The sequence below is a fragment of the Mus caroli genome, unplaced genomic scaffold, assembly GCF_978045245.1.
Source record: "Mus caroli unplaced genomic scaffold, Mus_caroli_1 scaffold_9, whole genome shotgun sequence".
Lineage (NCBI taxonomy): Eukaryota > Metazoa > Chordata > Mammalia > Rodentia > Muridae > Mus > Mus caroli.
The window spans coordinates 126897452-126922078 of record NW_028227264.1 but is presented as its reverse complement, the minus strand read 5'-3'; the positions used below and the strand labels follow the sequence as shown (position 1 = coordinate 126922078).

The window sequence follows — 24627 nt, the reverse complement described above, 5'->3', positions numbered from 1 at the left end:
TTTAGCCCTACGAGAAAGCACCAGTTTGAGCTTAGCACAGGCCCAACTTCTTGGAGCTCCAGGACATCTGCCCGCAGGAGCCAACTCAAAGCTGCGTCCAGCCACGAACTCCAAACGGACAGGGACGAGCGCCGAGCCCCGAGCCCCGCTGCTCTCCGGCGCCGCCAAGGCCACCGCACCGCCCGGCCCCTCGCTCGGCCACAGGTGGCGCCGCCCCCTCCCCGCCGCCCGCGGCCCCAGCTCCGCGCGCTCCCGCGACCCGACCCTTCCCGGGCGCCACGGCGCGGCCGGGCCCAGCCCGCCGCCCGCACCCGGCCCGCGGCCGCCACGCCCCCTGCCCGCGCGCCGCCCGCCCCCCGGCCCGAGGTGGCCTCACCTCACGGGGGCCAGCGCGGGGAGGGCGCCCGGTGTCCGCCCGCCGCCCGGGCCCACGGCCGCTCGGCTGCGGCTCGGCCCCGACGGCCGGCGGCGGCGGCGCGCTTCTGGGGGCGGGCTCTCCTCGGAGGGGGTCTCCCCGGGCCCGGGGCGGGGAGGCAGGGGAGCGGGGCGGGGGAGGGGAAAGGGGCTCGGGAAGGAGGGGGGAGAGGGGAAGAGAAGGGGCCCAAACCCGGAGAGGGAGAAAAGGGGGGAGGGGGAGAAGCAGAAGGGGAAGAAAGGCCCGGAGTCCGCCCCCCGCTGCGGCCTGCGCGCTACGTCACCACGTCCGGCGTGGTCGTCAGCGCGTCCTGCGCCGCTCGCGTCCCTCCTTCCTGTGTGTGCCTCCCCGGGCCCGCGGGCGCTCCCTCGCCGGCGCGCGCCCTGCGCTCCTGCCTCCCCTTAGGCGCGCGCGCTCCCGCTTCGGCTCCCCTCGGCGCGCGCTCCGGCGCGTAGCCCGCTGCCCCGCTCACCGCGTTCCCTCTGGGGCCCCCGGAAGTCCCGCTTGTCCCGAGGTCGCTCTCACAGCCACTCTAGACTTCAGCTCGTGGCCGATGCCGGCTGTATACTCTGCAACCTTCATGTGCACAGCACTCCGAGGACTTTAATTAGGGCGGTAACTTGGGAGGGGCAGGGGGCGAGGAGGGCTTGCTGTGTAGCCCAGGCTGGCTTCACTATGTAGCCCAGATGAGCCTCGACTCCCCAGTCCTTTCCCCTCAGTCTTGTTGCGACTGGGATCTCTGATGGGTTCCACCACAGCTAGCTAGGACTGCAACTCCTGCACCCCAAATAAAGCTCATGGTTTTTGTTTTGGTCTTGAGTCTCTAGGTAGCCCTCACTGTATTGGAACGCACAGTGTTTTTAGACCAGGCTGGCCTTGAACTCACGAGATCCTCCTGCCTCTGCCTTCTCAGTGCTGGGATTAAAGTTGTTTTGCGAACTTAACAGTCAAAAATCACATTCCTATGCCCTTTCAAAGATGCAGTCCTTTTATTTGGAACAGTCATCTTAAATTTCTATCCTCCCCTAACGCACTCTGCAAAGCAAGTTCCAGGACAGCCGGGGCTTTTTTTTTTTTTTTTTTTTTTTGTTTAAAGCTCTACTCCCCACACCCCCATTTTGTCTATTCTAGGTAGAATCAATCTACTTAGTGATTGTGTTTTAGGTACTTTGTGTTGGTTTATGAACCTTAAGGAAGGAGGGGAGGGGGCTGGAGGAGACCCTGCTCAGCAGTTAACAGCACTGTTGCTCATGAGAAATGGGTTGGCTCCCAGCACCCACGTGGCAGCTCACAACCATCCGTAACGCAAGTCGCACAGCAATGCACATACATTCATAGAGTCAGGACACTCTTACAAATAAATAAATCTTTTTTAAAAAAATGTAGTCTTAGCCGGGCGTGATGGCGCACGCCTTTAATCCCAGCACTCGGGAGGCAGAGGCAGGCGGATTTCTGAGTTCGAGGCCAGCCTGGTCTACAAAGTGAGTTCCAGGATAGCCAGGGCTATACAGAGAAACCCTGTCTCGAAAAACCAAAAAAAAAAAAAAAAAAAAAGTAGTCTTTACCCGGTGGAATTCTACCGATAGTGACAAGAATGAGGGGAGGGGGCTAATTACAGTCCACTGTAAGTGATTATTGGTGCTCTGTGGGGAAAGAAAGAGCTATTAGTTCTTCGAGGTAAAAATCTGTCAAACTTCAGAAAAACCACAGGCGAATTTTCAGCTAGCCTTAAAAAATATAGTGTTTTGAAGCAGGGCGTGGTGGCACACGCCTTTAATCCCAGCACTCGGGAGGCAGAGGCAGGCAGATTTCTGAGTTCAGGGCCAGCCTGGTCTACAAGTGAGTTCCAGGACATCCCCAGGGCTATACAGAGAAACCCTGTCTCGAAAAGCCCACTAAATAAATAAATAAATAAATAAATAAATAAATAAATAAAGGGTTTTGTCGTTTGTTGGACAGGGAAGAATGGAGGAGATTCAGTGGAGTCATAGAGGTGTGTAGGGGATGTCAGTAGGGCGTGGCGAGGATTCTCAAAGTCTTAGTATGGAGATGTGTATATGCTAGGTAAGGCTCTGCCACTGCACTACATGCAGTGAAAAGGTAGGCAATTTATATTTTTTTCAAAGCCCATCGAGTACCAGCTTGTCAAGTTGATGGCAGGAGGCAGCATTGGAAATGTAGACTATGCACCTCTCTGAGTCTAACATTTCTGTTGTCCTCAAACATTACGTACTGTTAGCACATCTGTTTAATAGATGTGGGAACCTGAGGCTTAGTAATTCCAAGTCTCAGCTACCACGCTGAGTTTGTCTTCGGAGCCTGCTCCTAGCCGTGGCACTCGCCGAGCTGAACAGCGGCAGCTGGAGAGTGATGGCTCACGCCAATAATCCCAGTACTGAACGGACAGAGGCAGGAAGTCCAATGCCAGTCAAAAGCCAGCCCAGTTGACACAGCAAGTTCTGGTACAGCCAGGGATACACAGAGAGGCCCTGTCTCAAAAATGGACTAGTGGGAAGTGTAACAGGAAGAAGCCAGGCATTAGGTATCAGGCACCTGCAGGCTACACTATTCAGGAGGCTGTGCACACAGTACTGGTAAAGCCCAGTTCAATAGTGGCCTGGTCAGTAAATACCCTGTGTATTTAAGATAGCCAGAGCAGAGCAGTAAATACCCTGTGTATTTAAGATAGTGCCACACACACACTCCAGTGAAGTCCACTTGACAGGCTGAGAAGCCTGAAAGCCACTCACGAGGCAAAGAGTTTCACAGAAACTCACCTCCTGGAGTTTTAGCTTTATCTTTTACCCATATACTCATACTCTATTCCCGCGTTAGTCTGGTGTATGGAAAAATTCTGTTATAGTTAAGTCTCCCCATTGTTCCAAGGTCCCAGAAGCCTGGGAGCTTAGAATCCTGTTAGAATGCAGTAAGGAAGTTAACCTATTTAGTAACTAATTAAGCATTACAAAAGACGGAGTCAATAGCTCAGAGCTGGTCTACTAAGGACAGTAGCAAATCCCACCCAAACAAGGGAATACCAAAATAGAGCCAGGGAATCCCACTGAGATAGAAATCTTCAGTACAGGCTACATTGCATGTTAGAAGCAAGTTGGTGAATTCTCCTAACAAATGGAGATTCTCCAGATACTTAAAAGTTACACTCATACAAGAATTTAGCAAGGCCTAAGAGATAGGGGGGTTGTGTTATTGCATTATTCATAGGCCTGCCAAGAGCAGAACCCCCTGGTGCTGGCCTTCACAAGGTTCAAAGGTATAGCACTAGAGTGTGAAATCCTTACCTGTCACTAAGCTGACCCTAGGCAGGACTGCTTTATCTTTACTGTAAACATTTACCTGGTTCCTGTAAGTCCCTTTGTAGTCTTTCTTTTGTTTTGTATCAGGTAACGTCAATGTACTTTGCCTGCTGTGACTTCCAACCCCTTTGTATTTTCTGTACTATATAAGACTGGTGTTCACTTTGTGAGAATGCATTCAGATTGTACACAATCTCGCATGTTGGAATCCTGTCTGTCACTCGCCGACGCTTTGCCCACCTGCCCCAGAGACCCGTTCCACGCAGACAAAGGGACCCTGAGGGTCTGCAACAAGATAGCCAGAAGTAAAATTAAAGGCATGTAATAGTGTCAGGGTGGAGGAAGAGCTAATAGGAATTGGACCTCTATGTTAGTCAAGTGCTTTTAGCGCAGTTATATTCAAAATCTTTCTAAATTTTTTTCCGGGGGGGGGGAGGGGTGTGGGGGGAGAGGGCATTCACTAGTAGCTCTGGCTAACCCTTGAATTCACTGTATACATACACCAGGTCAGCTTGTAACTCTACCTGCCTCTGCCTCCTGAGTGCTGAGATTAAAGGCCTGGGCTCACAGTCTATCTTAAACTGTTATTTTTTTAGTGAATTAAGTTATATAAGCTCAGTATGGTTACTCTTGCCTGTTGTGGTGGTTTCAGTAAGAATGGTCCTCATAAGCTCATGTATTTGAATGCTTGGTCCCCAGTGGGTGGAACCATTTGGGAAGGATTAGGAGGTGTGGCCTCATTGGTTGAGCTGTGTCACTGGGTGAGCTTTGAGGTTTTAAAAGCCTATACATATACACTCTAGCTTGTTCCCTCTCTCTCTCTCTCTCCCTCTCCCTCCCCTTCCCCTCCCCCTCTCTGCCTCTCTCTCTTTCCCTCATGTGCCTGTGGATCAAGATCTAAGCTATCTGCTACTGCTTCTCACCATAATGGTGAGCCACCAGATCAAACACTTTCTTTTATAAGTTGCCTTGGGGGGCTGGAGAGATGGCTCAGTGGGTAAGAGCACCCGACTGCTCTTCCAAAGGTCTGGAGTTCAAATCCCAGCAACCACATGGTGGCTCACAACCATCCGTAACGAGATCTGGCGCCCTCTTCTGAAGTGTCTGAAGACAGCTACAGTGTACTTACATATAATAAATAAATAAATAAATCTTAAAAAAAAATAATAAGTTGCTTTGGTCATAGTGTCTTATCATAGCACTGGAGATGTAACTGAGAAACGTGTGATCACAGCACTTGGAAGGTCGAGGCAGGAGGATTAAGAATTCAAGGTTAGCCGGGCGTGGTGGCACACGCCTTTGATCCCAGCACTCGAGAGGCAGAGGCAGGCAGATTTCTGAGTTCAGGGCCAGCCTGGTCTACAAAGTGAGTTCCAGGACAGCCAGGGCTATACAGAGAAACCCTGTCTCGAAAAATCAAAAAAAAAAAAAAAAAAAAAAAAAAAGAATTCAAGGTTATCTTCAGCTAACCCCAGGCTAGCCTGGAATATATGAGCCCTTGTCTTAAAAAAAAATTTTTTTAAACTATTTATTTATTTAATGTATGCGAGTACATACTGTTGCTATCTTCAGACACAACAGAAGAGGGCATCTGATCCCGTTACAGATGGTTGTGAGCCACCATGTGGTTGCTGGGAATTGAACTCAGGACCTCTGGAAGAGCAATCAGTGCTCTTAACCACTGAGCCATCACTCCAGCACCCCCCAAATTTTTTTAATTAAAAAAAAAAATGTTGCCAAACGTGGATCTCTGAGTTCCAGGCCAGCCTGGTCTATACAGCGATTTCCAGGCCAGTTTTCCAGGCCAGCCTGATCTACATAGAGAGTTCCAGGCAGACCAAGACACACACTGAGATTCATAAAAATATTTGAGAATGAAATGTAAAATCCAGTATGAAGCCTTGACGGTTTGGAATTCTGTGTGTAAGTTCATTGAATCAATAAGTCTCATTGACATTGCTGCCTAAAAAGCCCAGAACAAGGATGACATCAATTGCCATGTTAACATGGAAGAGGGAAAGCTCTCAGGGTCTCAACCCATATACGATAGATAGATTATGTAATATACATTCATATATAATGCATGTTATATTAATATATTTATATAAGATATGCTATATATTGTATTTAACATTATTTGTATTTTTATTAGATATTACATGTGTCATATGTTATACATTAATATATAAAGAAATATATAACACATGCATAATTAATATGTTATATAAATCTAAAATTATATGTTTAATAAATATATTTGAGAAAATAAAATATATATATAAGTGAATTTGAGAGAACACAAAGACATAGATCCATGGAAGTATTGGAGGGAGAAAAGAAAAGGGAAGAAATGGTGTAATTAAAATTTCAAAACCTTTTTTTAAAAAGGAGCTCACCAGGCATGGTGGCACACACCTTTAATTCCAGCACATGGGAAGCAGAGGCAGGTGGGGCTCTGTGAGTTCATGGCCATCCTGGTCTACACAGTAAGCTCCACGACAGTCAGAACCGCAGAATGAGACCCTGTTTGGGTGTCTGGGACTGGAGAGATGGAGAGATAAGAGAACTGACTGCTCTTTCAGAGGACCAGGGTTCAAATCCCAGCAGCCACATGACAGCTTAAGGCGGTCAATAACCCCCAAGCTCTGATACTCTCAACACAGAAGTACATGAAAGCAAAACACCTTCGAATGCACATCAAATAAAAATAAAAAGTTTCTGCCGGGCGTGGTGGCGCACGCCTTTAATCCCAGCACTCGGGAGGCAGAGGCAGGCGGATTTCTGAGTTCGAGGCCAGCCTGGTCTACAAAGTGAGTTCCAGGACAGCCAGAGCTACACAGAGAAACCCTGTCTCGACAAACCAAAAAAAAAAAAATAATAATAATAATAATAAAATAAAATAAAATAAAAAAATAAAAAGTTTCTTGAAGTGTATAGACTTTAGGTTTGGTTAATTTTGATGCATGATGATTTTACTTGTAAGCTTTTTAGGATAAAAATTTAATAATCCTTTGAAGAATCACAAATGACCTTACTTTAGTTCATACCAGTCTCAGCCACCAGATTTATTTAAAAGGGCATTGATTATAGCAATTTTTTGGAGTTCTCAGCAATCATTCCCCCCACCCCCTGCATCTCATGAATAAATGAAAGCAAGAGAGGTGATATACCCAGCTCAGAGTCACAGCAAGCTGGGATGTGTTTTAAGCAAGGCCATGTTTCTAACACTGCAAAGTCCCCAGTCCCAGCCCGAACTCTTCCAGATTTTTTTCCCTTTTAACACGGGAAGAGAGCCAAATTTTAGCCAAAGCCAACTGGCTTAAAAAGCCAACTCTCTTACCTCCGACCTCTGTCCTTGCCACGTGGAAATGAAATTGCTTCCTTGGAGACTCACTACTTTGGAGGATAGAGGCAAGAATTCTGAGGGATCCCAAAAGTTCCAAGGTAGCACTGATTGTAAAAGGTGAGAAAATCTAGACCTCGGATCTCTTCCCCACCAATCTAGCTACTGAGGACACAGAAAGCTGGCTTGGCAACCAAGCTCTGCCCTGCTCTGATTTGCCGTCCTGACTGAAGTTGTGTGAAACTATGGCGTTCAGGCCATCTTGTCCTAGATGACATTCTTGCCAAGCAGCAGTTGGCTCTGTTTCAGAGTACAAATGAGAAGGCAGGATGGCCTTGCATCTCATTTGTGCATGTAGTTACCATCACCCGTCCAATGAGAACCAGGAGGCACAGATTATAGGAATAATAAATTATCCTTACAAGTAAAAAAGGCACCACATGTATCCTCATGGAAATAGGTTGGAAATACAGAAACATGTGGACATAGTAAAGCCATTAGAAGGGGACTGGAGGGCTGGAGAGATGGCTCAGCGGTTAAGAGCACTGACTGCTCTTCCAAAGGTCCTGAATTCAAAATTCCCAGCAACCACATGGTAGCTCACAACCATAAGTACAGCTACAGTATACTCATATACATAAAATAAATTTTAAAAATAAATAAAAAGGGGGGCTGGTGAGATGGCTCAGCAGGTAAGAGCACCCGACTGCTCTTCCAAAGGTCCTGAGTTCAAGTCCCAGCAACTACATGGTGGCTCACAACCATCCGTAATGAGATCTGACTCCCTCTTCTGGTGTGTCTGAAGACAGCTACAGTGTACTTACATATAATAAATAAACAAATCTTTAAAAATAAATAAATAAATAAAAAGAAGGGCACTAGAAAGATGGTTCAGTGGTTAAGAGCACCCACTGCTATTTCAGAGGACCCAGGTGTGATTCCTAGTAGCCACATGGCAGCACAACCAGCTGTAACTCCAGTCTCAGAGAAATATGATGCCCTCTTCTGGTCCCCACAGGTACCGCACACATGTGGTCCACAGATACACATGTAAGCAATACATGTAAACAAACACAAAAATAAAGAAATAAGCTGAGTGGTGTTATCCCAGCACTGGGGAGGCAGAGGCAGGGGGATCTCTGAGCTCAAGGCCAGCCGGTCTACAGAGCAAGTTCCAAGACAGCCAGAGCTGCCAGAGAAAAATCTGTCTCAAAAAACCGAAAAGAAATATAAATAAGGGCTGGAGAGATGGCTCAGCAGTTAAGAGCACTGACTGCTCTTCTGAAGATCCTGAGTTCAAATCCCAGCAACCACATGGTGGCTTACAACCATCCATAATGAGATCTGACGCCCTCTTCTGGAGTGTCTGAAGACAGCTATAGTGTACTTACATATATAATAAATAAATCTTTATAAAAAAAAAGAAATATAAATAAATAAATACATACATAAATACATAAATAAAAGGTAAAAAAACACCAGATGTGGTGGCACATGACTTTATTCCTAGCACTCAGAAGGCAGAGGCAAGCAAATCTCTGTAAGTTCAAAGCCACCCTGGTCTACATAGTGAGTTCTAGGACAGTCAGCATTACATAGTGAGACCCTATCTCAAAACAAGCAAGCAAGACAAAACAAAACAAAACAAACAAACAAGAAAAAAACATTAAAGAGTAGGCAAGATGGCACTGCAGGTAAAGATATGTGTTTCCAAGCCTAATGGGGAGTGTTGGATCCCTGGTACACACATGGTAGATGGAGAGAAACAACTTCTAGTTGTTCACAGATCTCCACGAAATTCCTGTGGCACCATGTGCACAGGACACATACAGGCTCACACTAGGCAAATAAATTGCTTTAAAAAGTTTTAATTAGAAAGGTCAGGCCTAGGCTGGTGAGATGGCTCAGTGGTTAAGTGCACTGACTGCTCTTCCAAAGGTCCTGAGTTCAAATCCCACAACCACATGGTGGCTCACAACCACTTGTAATGAGATTGGATGCCCTCTTCTGGGGTGTCTGAAACGTACATACAATAATAAATAAATAAATCTTTTAAAACAAAGAAAGGGAGGAAGGGAGGGAGGGAGGGAGGAAGGAAAGACGGAAGATCAGGGTGACCATAGTACATACACTAAGGGAGAAGGGTCGGAGCTCTACACAGTCACTAACACAGATACTAACATTGTGGTGGATGGTCTAGATAACTTGTCACCATCAAGGGACCAATAGTCAGAGAACTCCTGAATGTCCCCCACAACGTCAGCTCAGCACAGTTCTGCTTGTACAGACCTCCATTGGCCCATATTTCCATCTATCCATCTATTTGGGAGATAGTCCTACCTCTCGCTTTCCTGCAATCCTATATCTTCTAGCTCAGCCGAGAGGCTCTCCTAGTCTCCAGCAGTTCTCCAGCTGAGTTGTTAATATGTAACCACCCACGGTGACTCTTTGTATCTATGTCAGCTCTTGGCCTCTGTATTCAATAAGGCTCTGCAAAGAAGATTGTTGATTACCAACAGCCTTGCAGGCTATCTGGGGAAACTAGAATCACTTGGTAAATTGCAACCAAAGAAACTGACATGCTTGCAAACCTATTGTTTTCTCAACAGTTCTGACACGCCCACCTATGTTTCTGACGGGGCACACTAAGAACATCTGGTTTGGACATTTCTTTTTCTCTCCCCTTTCCTTAACTTTCAGATGGTAACTGTGACTTAGTGGGCAGAATCCAACCTGAACTAACAAAGAAGGTTGGGCTGAAAACCCTAAGGAGGAAAATCCCAGCAGTTGGGCAGCAGAGGTGGCCTGGTCTATAGAGTTAATTCCAGAAACTCTGTCTCAAAAAACAAAAACAAAAAAAAAAAACAAAAAAAAAGAAAAAAAAGAAAGAAAGAAAAGAAGAAGAAGAAAAAGAAAACAAAGAGAAGTGGAGGAGGAGGGGAAGGAGGAGTGGGGAGGAGGAGAAGCGAGGAAGAGGCAACTTTAAAGTGCCTCTGTTTTATTTTAATTTTTTTTAAGAGTCACCATTTAAGCAGGTGTGGTGACATATACTTTTATTCTCAGCACTTACAAGACGGACACAGGTAGATCTCTGTGAGTTCAAGACTAGGAGGGTCTACATAGCCAGTTCCAGGCCAGTCAGGGCTACACCATGAGATCCTGTCTCAAAAACAAACAAGCAAGCAACAACAAAGGAGTCAGCCTCTTAACTGGACACGGTAGTCCATGCCCGTGAGACCAGATTTGAGAAGCAGATGCAGGAGTTCAAAACCAACCTCCACTATATAGCAAGTTCAAAGTAAGCCCAAACTGAGTGCAAATCTGACTCAGCCGCACACCATGCACACACAAAAAGTCACTTTTTTTTTTTCTTTTTGAGACTGTTAAGTCCTGACTTCTGGTGATTATCCAGCCTCAGCCCCTGAAGTAGCCTCTGCTCACAACACCTTTCCCCCAGGCTTCACAGCAAGGCTCTAACCTTTGTCCCCTGGTCTGGCAGCTCATTTGGCTAACAATCTCCCAACAGAAGCAAGACATTTCTTTCTTCAAACAATCCACACAACCCCCCCCCCCCCCTCTGTACTTTCACTGGCTACAGGAGAATACTGCCAAGTTCCACCTGAACTGGCTTCATTTTTCACGCCAGATGTTTGGCCGCTGTATCTCTGACAAAAAGGAGTCATGCCAGTCGGAGGTCAGTCACACTCCTCCCAGGATCCCTGGTGCCCAGGACAGAGTTGAAGCCACTCCCGTGGAGACACTGAACATAGGCTTTGGGTCCTTTAAGGAGGCTATCCTCCAGCAATGGCCTCCTCCTTGCTCCTGGCTCTTCTGTTCCTGACTCCAGCCACAGTAGTGAACCCCAAAACTGAGGGTCCATGCCCAGCATGTTGGGGTGCCACCTTTGACCTGGAGAGCCAGCGGGAGCTGCTTCTCGATTTGGCCAAGAAAAGTATCCTGGACAAGCTGCACCTCAGCCAGCGCCCCATACTCAGTCGGCCTGTGTCCAGAGGGGCTCTCAAGACTGCGCTGCAGCGCCTCCGAGGGCCTCGACGGGAAACCCTGTTGGAGCATGACCAGAGACAAGAAGAATATGAGATCATCAGCTTTGCTGACACAGGTAGGTCCATGGTCCGCAGCTCTGGCCCCAAACCTGACCTTAGGAAGGAGAAAGTCTCCTCCCTAGTTAGCTTCTGACTTCATCCTCGCCAAAACCATCCTGCTCCCGCACTCTGCGCCTGCGCACCTGGGGGCTCCTAAGCCCCAGGTTCTCTAAATTAGGTCAGGTTCACTTGGTGGGAGCTGGGAGCTGTTAGTTTCACTTTAGAAACCTCTCTCAATCTGTCTCTCTGTCTGTCTCTCTCACCTTCCCTCCTCTTTCTCTCCTCCTCCCCCCTCCCCTCTCCATCCCCCCCCCCCCCATCTATAACCCTCCCTGTGTGAGCCTGCCCAGTCCCCAGGCCAAGGGTTGATTACTGGGCAGTTTGTGATTTCTCTGACTCCAGGATCTTTCAATCGCCTCCTCTTCCTCAAGAATACCCCATGTCTGTAACGAGAGAAAAAGTAAGACACCAAGATTATAACATCTCTCCGCACCTCGGGTCCTCACATCAGACAATGTCAAATAAAAACTCAGAAAGAGGTGTGAAAGATAAAGGGTAAAGAAATTTAGGCCTACAGCTGGGAGGTGGTGGCGCATGCCTTTAATGCCAGAACTTGGGAGGCAGAGGTAGGTGGGGTCTCTGAGTTCAAGGCCAGCCTGATCTATAGAGCAAGTTCCAGGACAGCCACGGCCACACGCCGAAATTCTGTCTAGAAAACAAACAAACAACGGATAAAAGATAAAGAAAGAATTACTTCCATAGCGGAGAGAGCCGGAGAGAAGATGAGAAGATCTTAGAAGACTTAAAAGCTACTGCAAGCTCACTCGCTCTCTGGTCTGGAAGACGGTGCCACGCGCCACACCATGCTCCTAGCCGCTTTCCCCTGATTGGCACCTACTCTCTTTCCCCTCACGACCCAGCACAAATTATGCAGCCATCGAGTCTGGGCTCCCATTCTTTCAGAGCCACTTATTAGCTGAGTGACCTGGGTAGTTAATAGCCAGTTTTCTCATTCGTAAATGAGGATAATGAGAGGATAGCTTAGAGACTTAAATGGGTTAATATATAATATAAAGTCTTTAGAATGGCAAGAACTAGGAAGGAGCAGGAAATAGAGAGGGCTCAGCTCCTGTCCAGGAAGACTCTCTTCCCTCTGAATCTTTGCGTGGCAGACAAGGGAACTCTGTGAAGTGTCTTTTAACAGGACAGGGATCCCCTCTCCAGGACTCCACCCTCATTACCTAGTATCCTTTTACGGGCTACACCTCCTGATACTGTCGCTTTGGGATTCTGATTTCAACATGATTTTTTTTTTTCCTTTTATTGAAACAGGGTCTCCTTACATAGCCCAAGCTGGCTTACACAGTCCAAGTTTGGCTCTGACTGGCCAAACACTTACAATCTTCCTGCCTTAGCATCCCAAACGCTGGGATTACAGACACGCGCTCAGCTTCAACAAGGGAATTTTGAGGGGACACAAGCAAATAAATAAGCAAGTAAATAAATAATAATTCATAGCAGCCTTTCCCCATAAAACCTCTGACCATTCCAGCCCAACCTTCATTAAAACATGGTGGCTGGACTCCAAGAGAGCAGATTTCAGGGTAAATGATTGTCCAGCTTCTATATATGCTCTGTTTACCTTTGTGGCATTGACAAAGCGTGTCACTAAGGGCTAAGTCCAGAATCAGGGTGGGATGGAACTGGGTAAAACCATGCAAACCAGGAGATGCATTCCCTGGGGTCAGCCAAGATAGCAACACACACAATACAGTCACCCCCTCTGGATTCCTCTATGTCACTTTCCCAGCCATTAGACCATTAGCATCAGGTTCTGGGTCTCCTAACCTAAATCAGAGGCTAAATCATGCGGCTTCTCTGGTACTTTTTCTCCAGGCCCAGGGATCTCCAGTGGTGCCCTAAAACAGGCTCATGGGACTTAGGACAGCTGGTGGTGGACATACCTGGGTTCACGTATGCCGCATTAGAACCTTGACATTGGACCCCATAGGATTTATAGTAGAGAAATCACTGCAAATCAGGGCTTTAAGGTATTCCCCCTCCCGGAGAGCAGCTGTTAAGTATTTACTAAAACGCCAAGGCTGCTGTCCTAAAAATAAATTATCTCTTCCTCCCTCCTAACGCCATACTGAGGCTAAGTTAGACAGACGCACAGTAACCAAATGGGGAGTAGAACACAGAGCAGTCACTGGTTCATGAACACCTCCCTCTGTGACAGTTCTTGCTGGCCTCAGTCTCAGGATCCTCTTGCCTAAATGTTGGGACAGTATTTAGTACCAAGCCCAGCACTGATCCATAAAAGTCCTGATTTCCTGCTCAGCACATATCTGAATCTACACAGATAGTTTCCTTGGCTGGCTTCTAGATCAACAGTCACAGCTCGTGGGTCTCTGCTTCAAAAAATGTCCCCACTTTTGAACAAGAAATAGGCCGTGTTTGCAAGTGAATGCAGAGCCCTCTATGCTATTTCTCTCTCCCTCTCCCTCTCCCTCTCCCTCTCCCTCTCCCTCTCCCTCTCCCTCTCCCTCTCCCTCTCCACCTCTCTCTACTTTAGTTATTTAGTTAGTTGAGATAGGGGTCTCACTCTGTGGCCCTTGACTGGCTTGGAACTCACTCTGTAGACCAGGCTGGCGTCTAACACATTGAGATCCACCTGCTCTGCCTCCTCAGTGCTGGGACCAAAGGCACCTGCCCAGCCACTCTCCCTTTTCCTTTCATACACTTGCAGTTGCAGTGTGGAGGACAGGACAGGCACTCTACTGACTGAGCCCTTAGCTCTCTCTTTCTGGTTATCTGTATCCCTTTCAGTCTCAACTGGTGCTCCCTTGACTATTAAAATGTTCTTTAAAACCATGGGCTTAGTATCTTTCTCTGGAGAAACCGTAGCCTATTTTCCTTTTTTTTTTTTTTGCTTCGTTTGATTGGCTTTTTGAGACAAGGTTTCTCTGGGTAGCAGCCCTGGCTGTCCTGGAGCTCACTCTGTAGACCAGGTGGGACTCTGCGCATCTACCCAAACCCTGGGACTAAAGGTGTGCTCCCACCCCCAGCCCCACCCAGCTATACTGTCTTTTCTTTTTCTTTCTTTCTTTAGTTAGTGTATGAATGTCCTCTCTGTATGTGTCTTAGTCAGGGTTTCTATTCCTGCACAAACATCATGACCAAGAAGCAAGTTGGGGAGGAAAGGGTTTATTCAGCCTACACTTCCATACTGCTGTTCATCACCGAGGAAGCCAGGACTGGAACTCAAGCAGGTCAGAAAGCAGTAGCTGATGCAGAGGCCATGGAGGGATGTTCCTTACTGGCTTGCTTCCCCTGGCTTGCTCAGCCTGCTCTCTTATAGAACCCAAGATTACCAGCCCAGAGCTGGTCCCACCCACAAGGGGCCTTTCCCCTTGATCACTAATTGATAAAATGCCTTACAGTTGGATCTCATGGAGGCATTTCCTCAATTGAAGCTCCTTTCTCTGTGATAATTCTAGCTGTGTCAAGTTGACACAAAACTAGTCAGTACAGCATGTATGCCTACATGCCAGAAGACGGCATCAGATCCCATTTACAGATGGTTGTGAACCACCATGTGGTTGCTGGAAATTGAACTCAGGACCTCTAGAAGAGCAGTCAGTGCTCTTAACCGGTGAGCTATCTCTCCAGCCTAAACTGCCTTTTCTTAAGCCTGGCTCTCACTTTCAAGGTGTTACTGGAGGCTGGGGTCTGAGCCAGGTGTTTCCAGGTTCTTATCCAAGTGATGAAAAAATAAAGGCTCACACAGATTTGCAAAAGAAGTAAAATAATTTATTTGGGGGCAAATTGATAGCACAGATTAAGTGGAGGAGAGATAACTGGATCACATGATGTGATGGTTTGTATATGCTTGGCCCAGGGAGTGGCACTATTAGGTATGGTCTTGTTGGAGTAGGTGTGTCACTGTGGGTGTGGGCTTTAAGACCTTCTACTAGCATCCTTCAGATGAAGATGTAGAACTCTCAGCTCCTCCTGCACCTTGCCTGCCAGGATGCTGCCATGTTCCTGCCTTGATGATAATGGACTAAACCTCTGAACCTGTAAGCCAGCCCCAGTTAAATGTTGTCCTTACAAGAGATGCCCCGGTTTGTTCACAGCAGTAAAACCCTAAGACACATGACTAAGGAAAGACACTTGGGCTCCAGCTATTGTTTGGGGTTTCCTTTTGTGAGGTTCAAAGAGAGAAGCTGACTCCTAAGGGATGTTGTCTATAAGTTCATTATCTTGATTAATATATTAGCCCATACATTCACTTTCCTACTGTCCATGGACCTTTCCATAATGCATCAGATTTTAATCATAAGCACACTAGATTATGCACAGGCATCAGATGGAAAATGGGAGTCTCTCTCTAACGGGTATTATCAGATAGAGAACAGTCTTGCCATACTGTACGTGCACCCAAAGCCAGTTCAGCCCCATCAGTCCTTCCATTCTTCATACCCGAATACACTGAGAATATAGTTGAGTGGAAACTCTCTGAATTTGATTGTTATCAGGGCCAGGAGAACTCGTACCATTGTTCAAGGATGGGGGAGATGTAGTCCAATGCAAATAAGGGGCGGGGGGTCCCTAAAATTGCTGTGTGCATTGTTGGGAGAGAGGCGTCAAGCTTGTGCAGGTGGAAGAACTAGATTACCAAGTGCATTATTGTAGGGGAGGTGCAAAACTAAAACCAAAATGGCTGTCTCAGGGCTCCAAACATGCCTAAGCGTCCTTGCCACAGATGCTCATGGTTGACTCTGTATTAAAAATATTTTCTTAATAAACTAAATGAGCTGGGCAGTGGTGGCTTAACTGTTAATCCCAGCACTCAGGAGACAGAGGCAGGCAAATCTCTGTGAGTTTGAGGATAGCCTGATCTACAGAGCGAATTCCAAGAGAGCCAGGGATGTTACACAGAGAAATCCTGACACAAACAAACAAACAAAAAAAACCCCAATAAATTAAAGATTAAAAAATAAACTAGCCAGGCGTGGTGGCACACACCTTTAATCCCAGCATTTAGGAGACAGAGGCAGGCAGATTTCTGAGTTTGAAGCCAACCTGGTCTACAGAGTGAGTTCCAGGACAGCCAGGACTACACAGAGAGACCCTGTCTCGAAAATAAATAAATAAATAAATAAATAAATAAATATAAATAAATTTTAAAAAGGACTCCATGGATCTCTAAGTAATATAGTATACTCTATTCAATTAGATATAATGCGCCCTGTACTATCAGGGTGGACGGACCATAAGCCGGCAAGGTATTTCACACCTGTTACTCCAGCACTTGGGAAACTGAGGTCTCTGAGTTTGAGGCTACATAGTATAACTCTGTCTCAGAGAACTAAATATATAATATATAAGTAAATAAACAAACGAATTCCAGATTTTTAAAAAGATGTTATATATTTATTTTATGTATATGAGTACACCATTGCCCTCCTCAGACACACCAGAAGAGGGCGTCAGAGCTCATTACAGATGGTTGTGAGCCACCATGTGGTTGCTGGGACTTGAACTCAGGACCTACGGAAGAGCAGTCGGATGCTCTTACCCACTGAGCCATCTCACCAGCCCAGGAAAACACTTCTTTGGGGGTGGCTTTCAGATTCAGAGGTTTAGTCCATGATACTCATGGTAGGAAGTATGGCAGCATCCAGGCAGACATGATGCTGGAGAAGGAGCTGAGAGTTCTATGTCTTGACCCACAGGCAGCAGGAGCCTATCCCATTGTGCATAGCTTCAGCATATAAGACTCCAAAGCCCACCCCCAAAATGACACACTTCCTCCAACAAGGCCACATCTACTCCAACAAGGCTGAACTTCCTAATAGTGCCACTTCTATGGGCCAAGCATTCAAACACATGAGGCTATGGGGACATCCCTCTTCAAACCATCACAGACAGGGTCTCACTATGTAGCCCTGGCTGACCTGAAACTCTCTATATAGACCAGGCTGGACTTGAACTTAGAGATCCAGTCACTCATAGCCAACAAGGAATTTATTTATTTACTTATTATTTATTTATTTTTTGTCCTGACATTATTTATTTTTTTAAAAGATATATTTACTTCACATATGAGTACACTGTAGCTGTCATCAGACACACCAGAAGAGGGCATTAGATCCCATCACAGATGGTTGTGAGCCACCATGTGGCTGCTGGAAACTGAACTCAGGACCTCTGGAAGTGCAGTCTGTGCTCCCAGCCAAGGAGTCATCTCTCCAGCCCCTGAGGTTATTTTTTTAAGAGCCTTTTGTCCTGGCAAAGTGGTGCATGCCTTTAATCCGGGCACTGGGGAGTCAGAGGCAGGTAGATCTCTCTGTTTCAGGCCAACCTGGTCTACAGAGTGAGTTCTAGGACAGCCAGGGCTATACAAAGAAACCTGTGTGTGTGTGTCTGTATAAGTTTATGTATACTTTATAGAGGTCAGAGGGCATCAGACCTCTTGGAATTGGGGTCACAGTCAGCTGTGAGACACTGGATATATATGCTAGGAATTTAACCCAGTTCTCTGCACAAGCATAGGCTCTTAATCATGGAGTCAGCCAAAAAGAAAGAAAAAGGGATTTTATTTTTTCAGTCCTGCAAGTCCTTTTAGAAATATTTTCTCTAAATTCTGCTGGGAATGTAAGTAGGTTATGTGTCTGTGTGTGTCTGTGTGTCTGTGTGTGTCTGTGTGTGTGTGTGTGTGATTGTTACATTTTGTTTCTTTGAAGGAAGGCTTCATGCTGTGGTCCAGGATGTCTTAGAACTCACTAAGTAGCCCAGGTGGGCCTCAAACTCACAGCAATCCTCCTACCTCAGGCTCCCAAAATGCTACAAGAATTACAGAGTTACTACTCCTGGCTCCCTGCCCCACCCCACCCCCACCTCCAACCCATCCTCCCCCATCCCCCCAACCCTCCACCCTCCCCCACCCCCACCTCCAGCACATGTGTCCTGAAATGCCTCATCACAGGAAGCTAAAATAAGATGATTTCAGCATCCTGCCAGGAAATCTCTCTAGCTAAAGTCACAACTTAGTCAGAAATGGTTTCTGTCGTCCAAGTTACTACAGGTGATAGACAACCCAGAGCTTGAGTTCCAAGTTCCACTGCAGCCTCCTTGTTTTCCCTGTCTTTGCTTACAGGCTCTTCTCTGTCCTTCCTAGCTGTGCCTGCCTCTGAGCCCCAAGGGAAAGGAGACAAGGTTATGGTGGTAGCACCCCACTTCTGATACAAATTCCTATTTCTGTGAATTATTAATATTGTACACCAACAAAAAACAGCCGCTGCTGCTGCTGCTGCTGCTGTTTGGAAATTTTGTTCATTTGTGGTCCTGGCAGTAAGTCCCATTCACCACACACACTAGGCAACCGCTCTGATGCTTAAACTACACCCCAGCCCTGACATACCAACCTTTTTCTTTTTATATTTATATTTTTGAATTATTTATTTTATTTATATGAGTACATTGTAGCTGTCTTCATGCACACCAGAAGAGGGCATCAGATCTCATTACAGATGGTTGTGAGCCACCATGTGGTTGCTAGGATTTGAACTCAGGAACTTTGGAAGAGTAGTCAGTGTTCTTAACCGCTGAGCCATCTCTCCAGCCCCTCTTTTTATATTTTTGACATAGTTTTTTTTTGTTTGGTTTTGTCTTGTTTTGTTTTTGTTTGTTTATTTTTCAGAATCTCACTCTGTAGGGTGAGGCCGACCTAGACTTTCCGACAATCCTCCTGCTTCAGCTTCCAAACTACAAGAAACACAGGCATGAGGAGCCATCACACTTAGCTTAACAGATTGTCTTACAGCAGTTCATTTTTCTCGTGATTTTTGTCCTGACTTAGTTTGACTGGACAATTTTTACGATCTGGGTGCTATGATTGAGGCCACTAAAGCTACTATATCCATCTGAGGGCCAAATGGAACCTGAATGTCTGTGCCAGTCCCTGGTCCTCCAGGCTCTCTCTGAAGGATTTCTCATCATTTAAAACACTGTAGTGCTTGTTAATGCCTCACTGGCTAACCCTCTGCAAGTCCAGAATCTGTATAAGAAAGTACTGCATAAAGTTATGAATGTTTGAAGGTACTGGTTATTAAGGACCAATGCTGTAACAGTCTTTTGTTGTTTTTGAGTTTTGTTCCATTATTTGTTAGATTTCATTTTTATTGTTTTTAATTGTGTGTGTGCACATGTAAGTGAAGTGCAGGTGCCTACAGAACTCATAGGGGTCAGAGCCTCTTGGAGCTGGTCTTACAGATAGTTGTGAGCCACCAAATACAGATGCTGGAATTTGAACTTGAGTCCAGTGGAAGTAAATGCTCTAACCCATTGAGCCTCTCTCTCTAGCCCTTATTTTTGTCTCCTGTAGCCCATGCTGGCCTTGAACTCCTTTATACCTGAGAATGACCTTAAAGGTCTGATCCTCCTGATCTCCAGGGCTGGGATTTTATGGATGTGCAACACCTTGTCTTGTTTTATTCGGTGCTGAGAATGGAAGCCCGGGCTTTGTGCATGTTGGGCGAGGACTCCATCAATAGAACTTAGCCATCAGTTTCCAGCACTACAAAGATGAAACAAAAGCCAGATGCTGTGGTGGCACACAACGGTAACACCAGCACTAAGCAAGCAGAGGTTCCTTCAGTAGGAAGTGTGAGAGGGATAGGGAAGTGGGCAGTTGTAATGGAGAAGAAGAAATAAAGGGAAGTCCAGACAGGTGTGGTAGCACACACCCTCTCTAATTAATCCTGGGTGGCATCATGAATTCAAGGCTTGGGCTACTGAAAAATGTAAAGGCCATCTTTGTCTACATGGTAAGAACCTGTATCAAAATATCAGCTCGAAAAAAAAAAAATAAGATGCTAGCATTACTACCCTTTAGAATCATTCTGGTGAGGGATCAGATGTGGGGAGGAGAAGATCGCAGGGTTTGTAGAGGCAAGAAGTAAGGAGTCCTCCCATTGGTGCAATTCACATACAGGAAGGAGGGATGAATAGATCTTCTAGTTACAGCAGCTGGACCATGATGTGCTGGCAGGACACCCGTGTGCCACCATTAGGCAGAATGTAGGCGTGAATTCGGTGATGCCTGAGTCTGTAGGTCCAGACTCCATATGCAGTTATCCTGACCTAGCTGTATGAGAATCACTCACACAAAGATTATGTTGAGGACGACTCACAGTATAGCCAAGGATCCCTTTTAACATCGAGTTAAAGGAGAGGAAGGCAGGAGGCCCTGGAGCAGTTAAAGAACTTTCGCTCTGAAGGTACAAAGGAAATCCTTCCAGGAAAACAAGGGAGAACTCCCAGTGTGGTGGATCATCTCAGTGTAGGAGTGCTCGCCTAGCACAGGGTAAGCCCTAAGTTCACTCCCAGCAGTCACACACACCTGTAACCCTAACTCCGGCAGTGGAGGCCAGACAATCAAGACTTCAGTGTTGATCTTCTGACACACAGTAAGTTCTAGACCACCTGAGACCATGTCCCAAAAAAAGCAAAAGTCAAACGGAAAGATCACGAAGACATTTTCCCACCAGATGACCACACTCACCTCTTCTCTGCTTGGTAAAGACTCACAGGTGATCCAAGTTCACCTTCCTTCCTTTCTGTTTGTCATAAACCCCCATGACAGTCCAGCCAAGCTAATGGCTCCTTTGTAACAGAAATAGACTTTATTCCAGCGTCCAGTAAAAATATCAGACGTTCCTGTTTCCATATGAGATTTCAACGGAATTCTTTTTCCATCCCTATTTCTACTAACATTTTCCTCCCCCTGTCCCCCTGGGAAAAGGTCTCGTCCGATTGTCCAGACTGGCCTCAGATCCACAACAGTCTCTCTCCTCAGCTTCTCGAGTGCTGAGGTCGATCATAAACATCTGCCTCCATGCCTGGCTCCACCACCAATTTTTAAAGGTTTTACATGTGTGGGTGTTTTGCCTGCATGTATGTCTGTGAACCACAGGCATGTTGGATGCTCTCAGAGGCCAGAAGAGGCCATGGATTCCCACTGAAGTTATAGATGATTATGAGCTGCCACGTGTGTGCCGGGAATTGAACCCAGATCCTCTGGGAAAGCATCCATTGCTCTTAATCTCTGAGCCATCTCTCCAGTCTCTTCTACTAATGCTGTAGTTATAACCACTTAACTCATCTCTAAGAAGCATCAGACTTTATGATTCTCCACTTTTTTGTTGAATGTTTGGTTTGGTTTTTGAAACAGGATCTTATGGCTGGGCATGGTGGCACATGCCTTTAGTCTCAGCATTCAGGAGGCAGAGGCAGGAAGAAGGCAGGGGAAGAGGAAGAAGAAAGAGGAGGAGGAGGAGGAGGAGGAGGAGGAGGGAAAAAACAAACAGACAGGCAGACAGACAGATAGACAGACAGGGTCTTACTATGCAGCCCTGGTCAGCCTGAAACTTGCTATGTTTTGCATTGGTTTTGAACTCACAGAGAGAGATCTGCCTGCCCCTGACTCCTGATAATTATCCATTTTTTAACTCTTTGTTTTGTTTTGTTTTGTTTGAGACAGGGTTTCTCTCTATAGCCCTGGCTGTCCTGGAACTCAGTTTGTAGACCAGGCTGGCCTCGAACTCAGAAATCCGCCTGCCTCTGCCTCCCGAGTGCTGGGATTAAAGGCGTGCGCCACCACGCCCGGCCCATTTTTTAACTCTTAATGGAACTGCCCTCTATACTTGATGGAAATCTTGGCTATTCTTTAACACACACACCCTTCTCCAAATTCTTTTCTCTTCCACTCAGTTCCAAAGCCACTCAATTTTTAGGTATTTGTTAGTACAACATCTTATTCTTAGAGCTGGAGACATAGTTAAGCTGTTAATCCCATCACTTAGGAGGCAGATGCAGGTGGATCTGTGAGTTTCAGGCCAGCCTGGTCTACAGAGTATGTTTCAGGAAAACCTGGGCTACATAGTGAGAGAAACCTAGTGTCAAAAAAAAAAAAAAATCAGTTATTGCTCTTTCAGAGGACCTAAGTTCAGTTCCTAAGCACTCATATCTGGTGTCCTAAAAATGTTTAACTCCAGCTCCAGTGGATCCAACACCCTCTTCTGGACTCTGCAGGCACTTAAACACACACACACATTCACATACACACACACATATATACACACAAGCACAAACTCATCCACACTACACTAATAATCCACAAACACACTAATAAAAGAAAACAGGTGTTGTGTCACACACCTATAACCCTAGAGCTTGGAAGATAGAGACAGGAGGATTAGAAGTTCAAGGCTAGCCTTGGCTACATGGAAACTTAGGCCAGCCAGGGATATATAGGATCCAGTCTCCAGAAACAATATAAATAAATTCAGGAAGTGGAGAGGTGGCTCAGTGGTTAAGAACACTTGTTGTTCTTCCAGAGGACTGGGTTTGATGCTTAGCACCCACACAATGGTTCACAGTCATCTGTAACTCCCTCTAACTGCTACATGTATGCTGTCATATGTGTGCTCCTGCTCCCACACACATAGACACATACACAGGCACACAACATAACCAGTTAAAATAAAGTAAAACAAAAACTGGGCATAGTGATGCTACACAGTGGTACATTTGTGTCTGTCTGTGTGTGTCTCTGTGTGTGCACATCTGCGTGTGTGTTGTTTGTGTGCACACATGTCTGTGTGCATCTGTGTGTTTGTGTGTGTGTGTGTATTTTAAACCTATAACCCAGCATTCTGGAAGTGGGGGCAGGGGGACCATCAGTTCAAGGTTGTCCTTGACTGCATATTGAGTGTAAGGCTAGCTTGGGCTGCATGAGCCATCATCTCAAACAAAGGGAGAAGAAAGGTATGCTGAGAACAGAGGCGGCTGGTAGAGCAGACACTCCGAAGGCTGCGATAACTTCCCTGTGGCTTCTGATGTTTACAGACCTCTCCAGCATCAACCAGACCCGGCTCGAGTTCCACTTCTCTGGTAGAACGGCCGGCGGCATGGAGGTCCGGCAGGCCCGCTTCATGTTCTTCGTGCAGTTCCCCCACAATGCCACCCAGACCATGAATATAAGAGTTCTTGTGCTAAGACCGTATGACACCAACCTCACCTTGACAAGTCAGTACGTGGTGCAGGTGGATGCCAGTGGCTGGCACCAGCTTCTCCTGGGACCTGAAACTCAAGCTGCTTGCAGCCAGGGACACCTCACTCTGGAGCTGGTACCAGAAAGCCAGGTGGCCCACAGTTCCTTGATCCTGGGTGGGTTTTCCCACAGGCCTTTTGTGGCAGCCCAGGTAAGGGTTGAGGGCAAGCATCGGGTTCGCCGGCGAGGTATCGACTGCCAGGGGGCGTCCAGGATGTGCTGCCGACAAGAGTTCTTCGTAGACTTCCGTGAGATTGGCTGGCATGACTGGATTATCCAGCCTGAAGGCTATGCCATGAACTTCTGCACCGGGCAGTGCCCACTACATGTGGCAGGCATGCCTGGCATCTCTGCCTCCTTTCACACTGCAGTGCTGAATCTGCTCAAAGCCAACGCAGCTGCTGGCACCACTGGCAGGGGCTCGTGCTGCGTGCCTACATCTCGGCGCCCTCTGTCTTTGCTCTACTATGACAGGGACAGCAACATTGTCAAGACGGATATACCTGACATGGTGGTCGAGGCCTGCGGGTGTAGTTAGCTTATGGGTGATACAGGCTGCCTGAGGTAGAATGGCCTTCCTCGGGAAAGGGTAACTCTGTTCCCACTTCTGTCCAGAATGGAAACACCTTCTTTCTAAGCATGCAGACATCCCTCTGTGGACTCCAGGGGATCCACCTCTAAAGAGAGTCACTAGTGACCAACAGCCTTTCTCTCTCCTGGGACATGGTTGACCCAGTACACCCATCCTCAGCCTTAAGATAGAGGCTAATCCACTGCCAACCACAGCAATGTCATTTTGTTCCTGGCAAACACACCCTTAGCTATCCCTTAGTCAACTATGTACCTGACCCTGCCACCCGAAGGTTCCTACTCCACCATGATTTGCCTTAATGTCTCCCCTTGAGTTCTGTGGCTCTCCGAAGAACCCCTTTCTCAGGGTCACTGAAGATTATATTGCTGCCTTCCAAAGAAAGGCTCATCTCTCAAATCTGGAGACCTGAGCCCAGATGTGCTACTATATAGTGTTCTCTGCCCTCCTCTGCCCTCGGGGGGTGTGTGGGGGGGTGACATACCAAGTCTCGTTGGTTGGACATTCCTCTAGTTTCCAGCTGAGTTTGACCAAAAGGAGACTCAGGTTGGAAACTAAAGCCTAGGATAACACAGAAAAACTCCATCAGGCATTAGTGGCTCACATGGATAAGTCCAGCCCTGCACACGAGAGACTGAGGCCAGCTAGCTCTAGGCTAGCCTGGGTTACGCCATTAAGACCTTTGTCACAAAGTAAAAGAAGGAAGAATAAAAGAATATCTCCTACGTCACTTATTTACAGG

At 46.7% G+C, this 24627-nt stretch overlaps 2 protein-coding genes across 13 annotated transcripts in view; one reads left to right on the top strand and one right to left on the bottom strand.

The window, feature by feature from the left end:
• Positions 1-961, bottom strand: part of R3hdm2 (R3H domain containing 2) — a 123117-nt gene extending 122156 nt beyond the window's left edge. For 6 of the 12 annotated variants that reach the window (XM_029482211.2, XM_021175269.3, XM_021175276.3 and 3 more), the window contains exon 1: positions 377-477. The gene's annotated coding sequence lies outside the window, so the exon portion shown is untranslated. Of the gene's footprint in view, positions 1-376; positions 479-887 lie in introns of those variants that run through there. The other 6 variants (XM_029482202.2, XM_029482209.2, XM_029482207.2 and 3 more) reach the window with 2 other exon arrangements.
• Positions 962-10711: 9750 nt separating this feature from the next.
• Positions 10712-24619, top strand: Inhbc (inhibin subunit beta C). The gene is made up of 2 exons (XM_021175051.2): positions 10712-11192; positions 23092-24619. Exons 1-2 carry the CDS (start codon positions 10877-10879, stop codon positions 23832-23834), a joined length of 1059 nt encoding a protein of 352 aa, XP_021030710.1. The 5' UTR covers positions 10712-10876; the 3' UTR covers positions 23835-24619.
• Positions 24620-24627: the final 8 nt, after the last annotated feature.

What these genes read in the sequence shown, in the direction of transcription:
- Inhbc (XM_021175051.2), top strand. Translation starts at nt 10,877, where the DNA reads ATGGCCTCCTCCTTGCTCCTGGCTCTTCTGTTCCTGACTCCAGCCACA. An exon ending in CATCAGCTTTGCTGACACAG is followed by an intron (nt 11,193 to 23,091) that starts GTAGGTCCATGG and finishes TGATGTTTACAG; the next exon opens with ACCTCTCCAGCATCAACCAG.